The sequence below is a fragment of the Bombus vancouverensis genome, chromosome 7, assembly GCF_051014615.1.
Source record: "Bombus vancouverensis nearcticus chromosome 7, iyBomVanc1_principal, whole genome shotgun sequence".
Lineage (NCBI taxonomy): Eukaryota > Metazoa > Arthropoda > Insecta > Hymenoptera > Apidae > Bombus > Bombus vancouverensis.
The window spans coordinates 11,619,750-11,635,622 of record NC_134917.1 but is presented as its reverse complement, the minus strand read 5'-3'; the positions used below and the strand labels follow the sequence as shown (position 1 = coordinate 11,635,622).

Sequence of the window (15,873 nt, the reverse complement as noted above, 5' to 3'; positions counted from 1 at the left end):
ATCTGAATATATCCAGAACGTCTGGCCTACTAAATTTTCTAAAACGATTGTTTTATATCTTATCTGAATATTTCGCTGTAAAACGTGAGTTCCACAAAACCATAACGACCTTTCGTGTCCCATTAGGAGAGCCACCGGATATATTGAATCCGGACGAGGAGGAAGAACGTCGAAGGCATGTACGTCGTCCAAGTAGTACAGCTCGTAGAATGACCAGACAGAGATCGTACGACGACGAAATGAAGAACGTGGCGGCTATGTCTGGGGGTGGAGGACAACACGCTCATCCGGAACCTGGTTTAGGGCTTCCTGTGCAACTACCGAGACGGGCATCAGCCTACGACGTGTATGCCACACCAGGAGCCGGTGGACTTAACGCCATGGCCATCGCAGCGGCTCAACAAAGAGCGTCGATCTCAGCGCAAGGTAAATCGCGTTGTATCAACACGTTATCGTCGGCACACGTAAATGTAGATCTTTCGTATATCGTTGGTAGTGAGCGGGACGCGTACAAATCCGATTTTGTATACACTTTTTCATTTGTGTCATTTTTCCGTTTTTATTATTATTATTATTTTTTTTTTTGGTTTCTAAAGCTGAATAAAGCATCTTCTGTTTCATTTTGGACAGCTAATACTATCACTCTCTTTTCTGGTACTGTCGCACACAAAGTATTAGCGCATCTGCTACCAGTTTCATATTAAATATTAACAGAGGACCGTGGAACGTTTAGAATAGTAGGCGTTAAGATTATGGAGGTTTTACTGCACGTACATGCCATTGGTCTGTAATTAATAAACTTCTTTTATTTATGTTGTTATAAAATGAAAAATTACTACCGTCACGCATGTGTGACGTCACTCCCCTCACGGGAATCGATATGTTACATGTACCTGACAAGTAATAACGATCGTGTTGAAAACTATAGACGTGTGGCTATGCAATTTTCAAGCCGCATCGCATATGGGAAAAGCGTATAAAAATGTTCTCCACGATATTATTCTTGAAAGTTTCACATCACGCTTCACGCAGTGTTCTACAAAACCATTACAATGTATTTAAGTATAGCGTATTTAACGTATTTAAATATCTCATTGTTATTATATATTTTCTCAGAATCTACGAAAATCATTGATCGCACTCCATAGAATTTCTTAAATTTCTTTTGAAGCAATCGACGTTGTGCTATTAGATTCTTTCGCGTGATTGATTTTCTCCATTTTTTAAAATCGAGATATTCGACTATGCGTAAACTCTGACAGTTCACGATATTTTTTACGATTAAACTTTCATTAGGCAAAGAGGGGCTGTATTACGCAATATTACGCAATATTATGCAATATTATTGCAATAAAATTATTTAGAAAACATCAATTTCTGACATTTCTAACTTCTAGAATTTACGAACTTTATACAATTTACGATACAAATGTTGTCACGGCTGCAACGTGCAATAATAAAATTTCGATCTCGTTAACTGCAGAATATTCGAAAGCAGGAAGGGAACGCATGCCGATTTAGTAATTAAGTGTATTAACGTAATTTTTCACCACGTATTTGATATTATGAAGCTGGGGATCATGGAAAATTTATGACACAGCGGCTGCATTAATTAATTCTTGTTTTAATTAAAGGGCGTCATATGTAAGTAGTTGATAAATTGCAGTTTTCCATTATGATATAACGCACTCAGTGAATGCCGATTATTAACCGCGTTGCGTGCACTGCATCTTTGTCATTTTAATGGAACAACGATCGCGATGAAATTAAATTTAGTGAAACGAAGTATGAAAATTCGATAATTGTCTCTTTGACGTTCGTATCTCGTGTATTTAAATATTAATACCGTTTGATGTTAACGTACTGAGCAGATATATTGAAAATGGCGGTGAATAGTCACGTACAGCGTAATCAATCATGAAAATCATTCAGAATATTAAAGCATTTATTTTTGAAACATTAATTTTGGAATATTTTAGAAAGCTTTTAATTAACCTGTCAGCATTAAGTCGTTTTTTAAACTTTCATAGTAATTGAAACTAAGAAATTAACAAGGACAGATCAATTTTAATTAGATGATTTTAGTCCGTGAAAATATAATGTAATTTGCTTTAAATAGAAATAAAATGACGCACGAGAAAGTAGAGCGCCTCTGAATGGAGAATTCATTATATGATTAACATCTCAAATTAAATACTATTACCAGAAATTACAAAATATATATAATATAATATTATTCTATACTGAAATTCAGATCAACGATAAGAAGGAACGAAATAATAGCATATCAAAGTGGAAGCAAATTTACATAGCGAAACATTGATACACAATCGAAACATTTGCATTATAAGATACCAGATAATAATGGATATCTTTGTTACCGAATCTCCAATTTATTCATTGTCTCGAATTTATCGTTTCTTTTTGCCTTACCTTACTTCCATTTATATATATATAAAATATACGAACGTGGTCCGACCAAGTTAATGTGTTTAAATTGTTCCCAGATGTGATATTTGTCATGGTGGTTAGACATAAGAGTATGTCATCCTGTGACCGACCGCAGGGATCGCCGTAGGATAGTTACAAAAGGACAGACCATTCGATTATCTCAGCGGTGCCTTTTGCGATCCTTACGAGACCGGACGAAAGTCTCGTGGACATGTAATCGAGTTTAGCTGCCTTCAGGAAGCGTGGCTCCTAGTTAGTCACATCTATGTCCACAAGGTGGCCCGGGCCTAACTTCGTTTAATTTTGGTCGGATCTCTAACTCAAACTTTAATCTCTAATGGTCGAAATACTTTGTAACGAGGTGAACATCGTTCTAATTAATTTACGCGCTTGTTACGCGGTATTTGAGGCTTTAATTCGGTTTAAACCCTTTACGGAAGCAGGTTAAGGAGATTCGATCGTAATTGCGAAAATTATTCATTCGATCCTTGAACGACAGTATGCGTGTCAGGATATAAAGTTGCTAAAAATACCTCTATAATTTTCTCATCCTTGAACTTATTCCTTTCTTTTTACGTAATGAAGATGCTTGATCCATCATAGCGGTTAAAAGTCAACAGTATGATTACACGGCTATATCCATGGGGCATAGTTGCAGAATTTTCTGAAATAATTAAACAAACCGAACGAATAAATTGTTCATGATTAACTATAGGTAAAAGTAACTTAAAATTTGTTCATTATTAAAAACAGGAGCTTTTCTTGCAATAAAATATCAAACCGGTTTGAACGATGAGCGATGCATAGCAAAAAGTGTTTTAAATTATTAATAACTCGAAAGTTGTTTCTGACATAGTAAACACGAGGGATTAACCCTTGAGTAATACCTTTGGGCCATAAGAGACCACGACAGTTTGGATTACATTTGAATTAGGTTACTTAATCTTAGGGTATTTAAGGCATTTAGGGAATTTAATTCCATCTCGGAAATATTATAATATTAAATTTTATCTGAATTTTTATTCGCCGCCGCTGTAACTTAACTCTGATAACTTTAATATATCCGTAGAATAATACTGCTGTTATTAAATGAACATATAAAGGCGGTCGTACGAATGAAAATTTCTTTCTCCCAGGTGGCAGGAAACCAGAGGAAAGACCGACCGCTCGTAGATCATCGTTTCGAGCAGTGAAGCCGGTGATGCCCTATGAAGTCGGAGCTGAAGATGAGAGTATGATGAACTTGGAAGCATCTCCTGTGGCAGTGGTTTCGCCAAAGGTGGTGCCTCCGTCTGTTTTAGGCCCTGACGAGGAACGTCGCACTAGACGAAGAGGCTCTCAACTGTGAGTATTATATTATCTATTTAATAATGCTTCCCTGCACAAATTAAGTGGCTTCCCTGGAATAATTTTATAGGGAATAAATTTGGGGATAATAGCGGGCTATCCTTCAGCTATTCTAACTGTTGGAAACGAGTTTCGAATTTCTAATTTATGCTGAGGATTATCGATAGATTAATTTCAAGCATTATAAAGTTTGTAAAATATCCTCTATCCTGAATAAAACTATCTAGATACTTTGAAATGTTGTTATATTTTAGAAAGTATGCGCTTGACAATATATTGATTATACTTGATAATAAATACAGTACAACATAGATATTTGTTATACGCAACATTATAATATTTCGTTAAAGAGTATATTGCTTTTTATATAAAAATTTCAGCATATTGAATTTCACGTTCGTTAGTTGAACAATTACGTGCACTATACAAACGAAATATAATATATACCAAGTATGAATATTCGTTCCAGTGAATCAGAAGATAATGAAGCGACGAATGCTATCGTAAAAAATACATATGTAATAGAAATATCTTGGGAGGTACAATGTTTGAATGTTAATGCCAGTTACTGCAAATAAAGTTTAATCTCCTCACAAGTGTTTTTTTAAATATTTCATGTTATCGTTTTTCGATCATCGCATCGTTTCCATATTGGCCAATGAATGAAAGGCAAATATAAAATAAGATTGTCTGTTTTTACGTATTTACATGTGTACTTCGTATTTTAGACATGTAATACACAGTTTGAAAAAGGTGGATCAGCGTTTATAATTACAGTTCTCGAAACTCCAAATGAACAGTTCAATGACTACGAAAGATATTTCTATACAGAGACAAATGGAATAAATAGAATTCGTAAAACTAGCAGGTTGATAGTTACGAAGGTGGACATCCTGTTTCGGGAACGCATTTCGCGCTCATTTTGTAATCGCAAACTTGTATCTTTTGATTGAAGTGCAGGCCGGCTGGACACGACATGAGAACTGGCGGATTCACCGTACAAATGATAAAACTGCTGCAATTGCATCTATGAGCAATCATCGGCTGGTTCTCGGTTATAAGTTCACAATCTTGTGCATAAGCGTCTAGACTCTGTTGACTCTTACAGTTTACGTAAATCAGGAAAGCCACAAGAACAAGGAAAACCAGGGCTAGAAAGGACAAGAACAGGTCTGTCAGAATCATTTCTCTACGAGGTTCAATCCACTTTCGAAGCAATATTTCGGCTAAGATTTTGAATTTCATAAAAATTGGAATAATCGAGCAGAATGATGGAGGAATTTTGTCTTCCTATTAGTTCAGATAACGGAGATTTCACGATTCGATTGTGCCACGTACTCGTTTTAGTATAGCGTGGAATATATACGATATGAAAAGAAAGCGATGATCAAGATTCTATTTATTTCAGATTTAATTTCGCGTAAATAACTCAAATTCCAGTTTCTAATTCTCATTGGCATTTCACCGAATAACGTATTCGTAGGTATCCACTAAAGTAACTCGCTTACCTTTCATTTTGCGTTTGGGAGAGAAAAACGCTCTAAATATCCAAACTCCGGGTTACCGTACACACGACTTGCCTGGCCAACATTTCAGATTCGCTTTATATACTCCGCCGACTAATTAATTATCATTATCTATGTACATCAATGCTTTTGGTTTTATCGGGTTTCGTTATCAATCGCTTCATGGATTACCGCCATTAATGTGCGATTTACTAGGTCGCGATTACTTCTCTTTTATTTTTTTAATAGTTCGGTATATTGAAAAAAATAGTGATAGAAAAACTTCGTGCTTGAGGAGTAAGGAGAAAAATAAGGAAGGTCGCAAAATCAGTTTTAAATAATTCAATTCACTGGAAAAGGAACAGGATTAAATGAATTGTTTATGAAAAGCAATTGTTTATACTCTATAGTCTTAACTAGTCACGCAGAAAGACCTATATATTTATATATTTGATGTAAAAAATTTATATATCGAAAAATCTCTAAAAGTAGACATTCTTTTTCTTTCCTTTTTGTCCTTCTTTTCTCCAACTGCTATCGTTTTCTTTGCAAAAATCCTTTGCAATCTATCTCATCATCAACGTGCCATTTATCGCCATTTAATTTTTATCAGTAACATAATTGAAATATTTTAAAAATGAGCATTATATATAACCTTCCGAGAAGATCTACATACGTACGTACATAAGCGTAGAATATGTGAAAACTGAATTTCAATTGATATTTCTTTCGATTTTAATTATTTCTGAAAGATTGTTCTCGACTCATTTGCCTTATGAGAATACACGCAATGAAAATTTCTTTGTGTTTCAGGATAGACACGAGAACGTTCCTAATTCCATGTCATTTTTATTAATCTGTTTCTCGAAATTTCTTGTATTCGTCTCTGTTCAAATACACGTAACAACAGATACTGTATTACAAAATGCCCGTAATGTAGTTACTTCTGCCCTTCTTTCTGTTTGTGTATGGCGAAACAGAAACTTTCGCGTCGTGCGGTCTATGTGTTCAGTGTTCAGGTTCAGCTCCTTTTCTAAGTCCTCGGAGACTTCCTCCCTACAAACGAAATATTTTCTCTTTGAAGAAAGAAGATAAGAGACCTACTTTCAAGGAATAGCAGCTCAGAGGGAACTGAATTTTACTTTGAATCGAATAACATTTTATGAATATACTTTGAATAGTTTGAATTTATTAATTCTCCATGAACATCGTGCATTTATCGTTATCCATGTTATTATATGTTGGACGTTTAAAAGGTACGGTAGAATTTCCTTGTGGTTCGTCAAATTCTCGTATCTTCTATCGAACAACATGGAAAAATACGTTTCATTTTTATACGGCTTATCGACCGTTCGTATTCGATGCACATTTCAAATTTATGTTAGACATATGTCTTTATGATATTCCCGAACTATTCCTGTTTCTTTATTGGCTCCTTTAGATATTCGTATTTATATGTTTTCATATCTTCGTAATACAGATGTCTTGTGTATCTTTACAAAATATTTAGAGTTGATACTTGCGGATTTAGAGATTTTAACGTATAAAGTTCTTCGTACTACATATCAAGATGTTGGAAGATTCTGAGGAAAAAGCTATCCGAAAGGACATGTTCCAGAAAGATACTTTGAATGGTACGGATCTGAAATGTCTTTGTCGAAAGGCATTTCGTTTTTTCCTGTTTCATTCGAAAACAGAGAAGATTCCGAGAACAAATCTAAAGTTTGTAATCTTATTCTTTCCCGAAACCAGTAAAGAATAGCAAATTATGTTCTTAAAGAGCGAAGACACAAGATGGAGAAAATTTCTTATATCGTAATGACTTGCAATTCGAGGATTAAACTTAAATTCGTTTATCTTTATTAATAATTTATATTACATCAAAGGATACGTGTAACTGCTTCTGAAAAACCTTGGTATTACAATGGTATTACAATTATCCGAATTAATTTCAAGATAAGAGAATTTTCGAATAACAGTTGCTCCTCTCATGTTCATCTTCATGTACATATTAAAAAAAAACATAAATAATGAAATAAAATATGCTAAGGAGTTATGAATTCCGAATCTCTTTAGCTGCTGAATTACACAACATTTTGAGAAGATTTAATTCGATAAGATTACATTCTTTTCGTGCCTCTTACCATCTTGACCCTATTTCCAAAGTCTCGAAATACTTCGAAATGTTGAAGGATGTCATCATTACCGCATTATATTCATGTACCAATCCGTTATTCGAAGCACACATAACATTAGTCAACGTCACGATCAATTGAAGAACAATACAGCACCTTGAAGTCATTCAATCATATCGGCGTTATCGCGAATTCTGATATCGTAGAAAGAGCGTTTCTGTAACAACCCAGAAAGAGTTTCTCCTACACTTGTAATAATACTTTTAATTTCCTCCTGCGTGGTGTCTCTTCGATGTAGTTCGCTGGTTTTTTCCATACTCTTTTCAGTATCACATATTTAACGGCCACCCAAGCAGATGCCACTATATAACAGCGACACTTTTAATTGCTTGTGAAATTGTATCTCTCTTTCCTTGGCAGTTAGCAAAAATTCTTCTAGAGGATTGAACTTTCTACATGCGAAACGTGCTCGGATAATGAAACGTACGGATTACAGAGGATTCGGATAATAGAGAATTCGGATAACGGAGATTCGGATAATCGAGGTTCTACTGTACAAATTTCCTCTTCGTCCGCAGTTTATATTCCATTTTAGAATCAGCAGTAGAGTACACGTTGCGCCTGAAGACGCTGTACAAACCCGTACCTCGTAATTGTTTTTCCGAGAGGAAAATAAGAAGCAAGGCAAGACGTTGGACGATTAAAGCGTTAAAAAGCGGTGTAATTCCCGGAGATCCCGTCCGTGAGTGGGAAATTGCCGGCATTTCCGCCCTTTTCTACCCCCGTAAGTGCAGGGCTGGGCGCGGAAGCAGCAAAAAGTCGAGTAGATCGCAAACACCACGTTCCCGCCACTACAGAAATAATTAATGCCACACTTATGCAATCTCCCGCGAACACGTCCTGCTTCGGCTGCAGCCTCGTTTCTCCTGTACACGGGTAATCGTAGTTTCGCGCATCCATCCGAATTTCCCTGAATTCTCAGCCGTGTCCCCGCCAACTGGCTTGTTATTAATATCCGGGACGAGGCTGTTTCTCGATTTTCATTAGGTTTGCGTACTTACGAATTACGCCGGCAATTGCATTCTCCTCGAAGACGAAGGTATTCCTTCGTTTTCGGCAAGTTAATACGATCTTGAAAGTAGATTAGACGGTGTTCCGTGTTTGCACTGTGACATTCAGAGGGAAACACACGTTTTGTCTTCGACGATTTCAAAATTAGAATTACCTATCGTAATTACACTGAAAATTATCAACTTTCATGGTATTCGATACTGATTCATATACGTGTAATTGTAAATATAACGTAGAATATCAAGAGATATTGTTTGGATCGAACTTGATATATCGCTGCAATTAACAATCTTTTTGTAAAAACGCATTTAATACTTGCGCAAGTAACAAAAAGCTTCGTCGACGAAGGGGAAAGAAGAGAGGTATAGGGAAAGAACAAAAGGATGAAACATCGACGGTATTTTACCTCCGTTTTTGTATTTCTAATCGTTCCGACACGGTTCTGTATGTATTCTGCGCGTAATGCTTCAATCACCGATTTTGTCTCGATTTTTATCCGCGGATCAGAATATAGTTTTTATTTCCTCAAATAAACGACAATGTTCTATTTTACGATCCACAAGTGTATCCGAACGATGGATCGAATGGAAAGAACATACGAATTACACGGGACACGATGAATTCATCAGTTATCAAAAGCAAAAGAAGCTACCAATTAAAATTTCTAATTCTTAGAATTAACATTTGTTGCACAATAGATATTTTCTCATAATCCACATAAGTCTATGATATATTCAGTGCAATAAACGAAGACAATAAAGAAAATAATAAAAAGTAATGAACAAAAATAATAACCCCATTAAAATTCCTCTAGAATTTTGTAAAAAGCCAATAAGATACGAGAACATTGGGAATTCAAATAATTATTAATTTACATTTTACAACTACGATAAAATCAACAATTTTTGTAAATTCGTGACAATATTGACGATATCAGTTGACCGTAATTAGAAAATCCACACGTGTAGCAAATTTGACTTAAAAGGTCAATTTCCATATGTTTGAAACTCTCCAGGCTCTTAGAGAACTGCTTGTAGCACACTGTGATATCTCGAATCCAATATCAAGGTCGTGATGCAATGTTGCGCAGAGCCATTAAGGTGGTCTGGCAAAGAGTTAAGTAAAGGTCAGCCAATCGCAACCGAACCAGGGATTAAAATCACTGACCGATGGTTCTTTAAAAAGAAACAGTTTGAGCTTCAACGGCCAGATATCAGACCGTTCCGACCGGCAAAGTTTTCAGAAACGATTAAAACTGCTGTGAAAAATATTTCACTGCGTTTTTTCCACTGAATTCTCGGTTATTGGAAAAGTTCGCGTGATTATGCCGGAAGATCCACGATAATTCACGACGGTATATCCAGCAACTCGCAACTTTTACTTTTCTTTTTTCTTCTCTTCTTCTCTTTTTCTTTTCTTTTTTCAACGACGCTTAATCACCATCCCGGGCTTTTTTCCCCGTGGATGTATTCAAATCGGTCGTACCGATTGTTCAAATCACGAGCAAGTCGAGCAGAAGCCACGCGGAATGCCGTGTTTCACTTAATTCAGCGGTTTTCGAGCATGAACCTACTTAAGCCACTCGATCTTCCCGACCGTGACGAAAGCGTCCTAAAGTATTCTGGTCGTTTTAGTTGCTTCGCTCGAGAAGCAGATTAATTAGGATTTCGCGTGGAAATGGAGAAAGAAAGACGGAGATGACGAATATAAGTGCCCTCCGCCCTCAACCTCGAATCGGTATGTTTTTCTCTGCTAATTCAAATGTTTCTAAGCGAAGCAACGTTGTAAGAGGATTCGATTGTAATTACTGAGTTTTGGTACACGAAATACCAGCGAATAGAATTTGTTGCTGTATTTCGACTAGTTGAAACGGTGTTGGCTCAGGTTTCATTCGATTCAGCTGGTCAGAACGTTTGATCGTTATTTTGTGGAAACCTGAATTAGTTAATAGGTTGGTATAGTATATATAAACTTGCGCACTCTATTTCAACGTTATAGAATTTACTTTTATTATTTCGTAATTAATTCTGTTACAGAATTCGAAAGCATTAACGATATTGTTAAGAGAAGGAGGAACAGAGAAATTTATTCTTTCTCTAAATGAGTGCTGGTTGAGATTTTTGTCTTTCCATTTTGGAATCAATTTTTCTTCGCAGGAAACACGAACGAAACACGTACTAACAGATAAACGCAATTAAATTCACTTCAAAGAGACAGCGAAACCGGTGCACTGTCTCAAATCACGATTGTTCTCGTAATTTCGAATCATTTCAATTTGCACAAATTAATCGATTCATGCTACGCACGATTAATTATCGATACCGAAGCGAAACGAAATAGACAACCTGGAAACTGAATTTAGCAAGTTTCTGCATTGTGTTCTGATTCCACTAATAATGTGACGGAATTGGGGAATTTTAGCAAAACTGTAATCCCGCAAAACATTATGATTTAACGAACGAATAATGAGATCTACTTTTGCATCGTACAGTCGCAATATTCTAAACATGTATCCGCGTGTAGTAAGTTATTCTTTACATTTTTCATGATGAAATTATCGTTGTGAAATATTTCATCCAACGTTTTCATCGTATGATTTTTAAACTGTTAGTACTCGACGCGAAGGTTATACGAAAAAACATATCGTTCGTATGTAGTACGGTTTTCGCTTCACATAAAAATGAATTATCGATAGATGGCAAATTTTTATGGAAATTTCAGTTTTTATAAATAGGATTAAAGAAATGGAACGTAAATAGAGAATCGCCTCATCCTTGAAATGTTACAACAAGTACCTTACTTTGGATGTTTTATATATTTTTGCATATTATGTATATTCGAGTTCTCGTAAATTCAAATCTTTCATAAACGCACAAACATCTACATGGCCCACATCAAATATATTTTTCATGTATCAAGTATCATTTTCAATTAATAGAATAAACCAAAGTGTTTTGTTCTTTTTGTTTTAGCAAAGAATTAAATAAATCAAAATGTGTCTTCTCTTCGTATAAACCATTAAAACTTTTGTGTAGATGTACACGATTCGTTACAGTTAAGCTTCGATATTCCAATATTCCTTTTTTACTCCTACATTCTCCTTTCCATCGTTCTTACTTCTCATCGATGTTCCCGTATTCCGATATAAAATCAACTGGTGACGTTTTGATTTCAGACCGGATATAAACGCGATAAAGGGATTGGCATCTTCGGGTTCTTCAGGAGCTGCCAAAGTACCTCCGTCGGCAGTGAATAGAGTCGCAGCCGAAGATCGTGAGCTTGCTCGACAAGGAAGCCTGGTGGATGGAGAAAGTATCAAGATCGTTATTCATCACGCGGACAATGACATGAGTAAGTATCTCATAGTAGAATCTTTCATTAAAGTATCCTTCCAATGTTATTTGATATTAGCGCGTTGCGAGATTTTCATTGCTTCCTTCGCGCCCGAGGCGTGTTATCTGCTAACAATAACTTCGACGGTTATCTTGGTACTTCGAGGATCTCTCACGGATCCTCGAGCAAAAGTCTTGCTACGTAGGATGTTTGACGCAACTAAAATCAGAGATATAATGTTCCACTAATACCGACGTTATCGGAGATCGTTAAGTAGAAGGGTGATACGGAGATTAAATGGACCCGAGATGCAGTCGAATGTTTAAATGTCGAATTTAGGTCATTGCAGTTGCTTATGGAACGAAAGCGCCATTTACGCTGATCCAATTAGGAAAACGAATAACGCGAGAAAATTTCTCTTTATTTATATCCTCTTCTCGATGTGGTACGTAATAGCGTGTATTTCGTACGGGATGCTTTCGAGATTTGTAACTTTTCTCGTTAATTATCCAACGAACCTCGTTCTTGCAAGATATTTCTCTCTTCTTTTTCTTGCTGAATGTAATTTCAATTTTATTATTTTAATTATTGTTTTTTTTCTCTTCTTCCCCTGGATTATTTTACTTTGTATCTTTTTCCGTTCTTTCGTCTCCTTTATTTCACGTTGTTATTTTATTTTCTCAAGTCCAACAGAGACGAAATTATTCTTAAATTCTTGAGGGCACTTCTCTAATGAGATTCAAATTTTTATTTACGTTAGATTTCGAAGAGAGAAAAGAAGGTCGTGGATTTTTAACGCGAAGTTATTAAAAGACCGTGCTCGTTGGACTAAAAAAATCAACGAATATAGAAAGTAAATGAATTAGCGATGAAAGGAATAACGAAGAACAGTTGACATTAGCAGATTTTTCAAAACTAAACATATAAGACACTGATAGGCAGATCCAAACAAATTCGCCGGTGTATTATGTTCTAAATAGGAGGCTTTCTCCCCTGCTGGTAATTAAATTCCTTTAATTCGGAATGGGGAATTTAATTTGGTGGATAATCTGGAACCGTGCTTTTCTAGTAAAAAGCGGAATATCCTTCCAAGCTCGTTCGTTATAATAGGAAACAGCTTTGTGAACGTTGGAAGCGACATTTACAAAAATTGTTTGATAGTAATATACATATATATATATATATATAATGAATCCGCAGGGGAAAAGTGAAAAAAAGTTGCGCATAAAAATATTAAGGCAATGAAGCGTAAAAAACTCAGTAAATGGTAATGATCAGAGAAAATTCTGATAAAAAAGCTTGTGACAAGACGTTTCTAGTAGCGGTTTTACGTAATCATTCGTCGCTTTTTCCATCGTGCTCGAGATGAAATTGGTTATTTTTAATACCTTTTTCTCTTATTAGAAGGAGAAAGGAAATTTCATAAATTACTTTAACGCAGAAATTTGCAATTTCCATCGGGGGACAGTTTTCAGAGCTGGTTATTTCAAGCCGTAGGATTTTGTTCAATTGAAAAATCCTCCTACATATCTGACTTGAAAAATTAATTAAACGTCGAGTTTCATCTTATGCGGCGTATGTTAAAATATACGATATTCCTAATTTTTCTATGTATTCAAAATATATTTAAAATAAGAAACGAGGTTTCTCATCGAGTTATAAAAAGCTCGAAATCAAAGGCAAAAGTTATTTTTAGCGAAAAGATACGAGAAAAGATATAGCGATACTGGAAAGTATTTACAACGATATCGCAAAATCCATATGCTAATATTCATACGATAATATTTTTGTCTGAATGCAAATATACCCCGTGTACCTTGCTATATGCAGATTTGAAGGATAGCACCTGTTATTCTCTACGCTAAGTATATTGCAGGAAAGTTTAGAATCAAATAAAACAAGATATGGAGAATCTTCTTCTCCTTTAAAGTCTCTTCGAATGTAGCACCTGCTTTGGACATTTTTCAAAAGAATGAAAGTACCTGTATATCCGTCGGGATATAGTTGTCCAAATAGGAAAATAAAAAAAGATGGGCTGAACATAAAGCAAGGTGAAGATTATCTCAAAAGATAAACCCGATTTTTCGATGCAATTTCTAACGGATCTAGCGGGATATGAAATTTTATCAGTTTACAGATTCCTGCGAAGGTCGTCATAAAACGGATATGAGAAGCTTTTCTACGATAGTTTCTAGAAAATTTCAATTTCGGCTGAAAATAGAAGTGTCTAGCCTGCTAGATATTTCCAGACAGTTCAACAAATAATAAGCTTTACAAAAATTCCATAAAGTTCGCTTGAAGGAGGTATACAACATAAGCACGAAACAAACGGAATGATACGGCACATAAGAAAATTGTTTAAAGAATGAAATTGCTTCGGTAATGAAATGATTTTCAATTTTCTTAATGATGATTCTCATTCAATTTGTTTCTTGAACTTGGATTGTCAATCTTTTCGTGACGACGCGGAGGAAACATTTTGTCAATTGATGTTCAGTTTCGTTTCGCTGCCCTTCACGAAAATATCCAGCACTAGTAAAAAATACTAAGAGACATCAAGCCGCACTTTCTGCAAGAATGAGCATCGATCGGTACTAGAATTCGGGGTACAGTATAAACGAAATCGCTTTCACGCTACATCGAGTGGAAGTCACGCGTCTGCATTATAAAAAGGAAAACTAACGTAATCTTTTTCGACGCGTCAAAGATTCCTCTTTTGTTACCAATTGACCGTCGGTATTAACAGAAACACCTTTTTCTTTATACTTTTCAAGATCGCTTGTCTCGTTGCGAGAAAGCAGATTTTCTTTTTTAAAAACCACTGATCTTCTACCATTTATTCTATTTCTGTAAACTGAATAAATCGTTTTCTTAAATTGGAATCGAAAAATAAATGTCCACACTTTATTTTATTGTTCATTACAGCGCCATGGGTGAATGCAAAGAGAAGGATAAAACTAAGAAGAGATCCGACTTTAGACAAAGGGCACAGGAGTGAGTACACGATAATTTAGCACGAATTGATTTTCTTTTTTACATATTCTGAATTTTTTTCTCTTTTCCGTATTATCCGTCATTTAACTATAATACTAATCGATTTTTCGTTTCGTTATATACGAGATAGATAGACGTTGTAATACCTAGAAGCGGGGGCGTAAAAGCATGTTCAGCGTACACGATATTTTCCTATTTTTACTGTCGAATATCGAGTCGCTATTCGAATCCAATCGAACGTTTAATGTGCGTGTAGATATTCAGGGATACAGAACGCAGTTAACCAGCTGGGTAAACGAGATAAAACGCGGTCATAAAAGTTGGTATAGAGCGAAAGTAATGAAAACAGTGACATGGGTCTAGCCGGTGTACGCGTCATATTTAATTATTCGTCGGGTTGCCAGATACGTTTGCTCGCTTTACACTCCTTTACAGCAGGGCAGTAAATTGATTAGGGCATCAAGTTCGGGAAAATCATAGTACACGAACAAATTAAAATTAATTTCCGTATCTAATATTTAATCATAGGCGAGCCTCGTGAATAGTATAAAACCCATACGCGAGTAATTCAATAAAAAGATATCGTACGAACGCATTAAAATGGTCGATTGTGTCCGCGGATATTAGAATTCGTTTCAATGAAACCAATGATGCATGCATGAGTCTATTGCAACGAATTTACTCGCGTTAACGGCGATACCATAAATACTAACAATTATTTCCAGTTTCATACCTCTGTAGTTTCATCCAAGGTATTGGTAAAAATGTTACTCGTCAACTGGTTGATTTTGCTTGCCTTTCTCATAAATTTCGAGCAAATTTATTAGCCAAAGATGGGGGAAGAGGAAGCGTTGTTAAATCGAATGTACGAAGTATTTATCTTGACCACAATTCGTGCAAAACGTTGTTTAATTTTTCCGATACGATAATCATTTGTTGGATAAAGATACATGGAAGTCGTAAATCTGCGAAGTATATATCATGTACTGAAAATTTTACAATCGAATAGAAAGCGGTAATGGCATTTTACAGAACCT

The 15,873-nt window shown here is 35.7% G+C and overlaps 1 protein-coding gene across 1 annotated transcript in view; it reads left to right on the top strand.

The window, feature by feature from the left end:
- Positions 1-15,873, top strand: part of Fife (regulating synaptic membrane exocytosis protein fife) — a 150,521-nt gene that overhangs the window by 88,792 nt on the left and 45,856 nt on the right. Inside the window, exons 8-11 of the mRNA XM_033338614.2 lie at positions 127-426; positions 3,588-3,795; positions 11,685-11,860; positions 14,768-14,836. Of these exons, the coding sequence (XP_033194505.1) occupies positions 127-426; positions 3,588-3,795; positions 11,685-11,860; positions 14,768-14,836 (753 nt within the window). The remainder of the gene's footprint in view (positions 1-126; positions 427-3,587; positions 3,796-11,684; positions 11,861-14,767; positions 14,837-15,873) is intronic.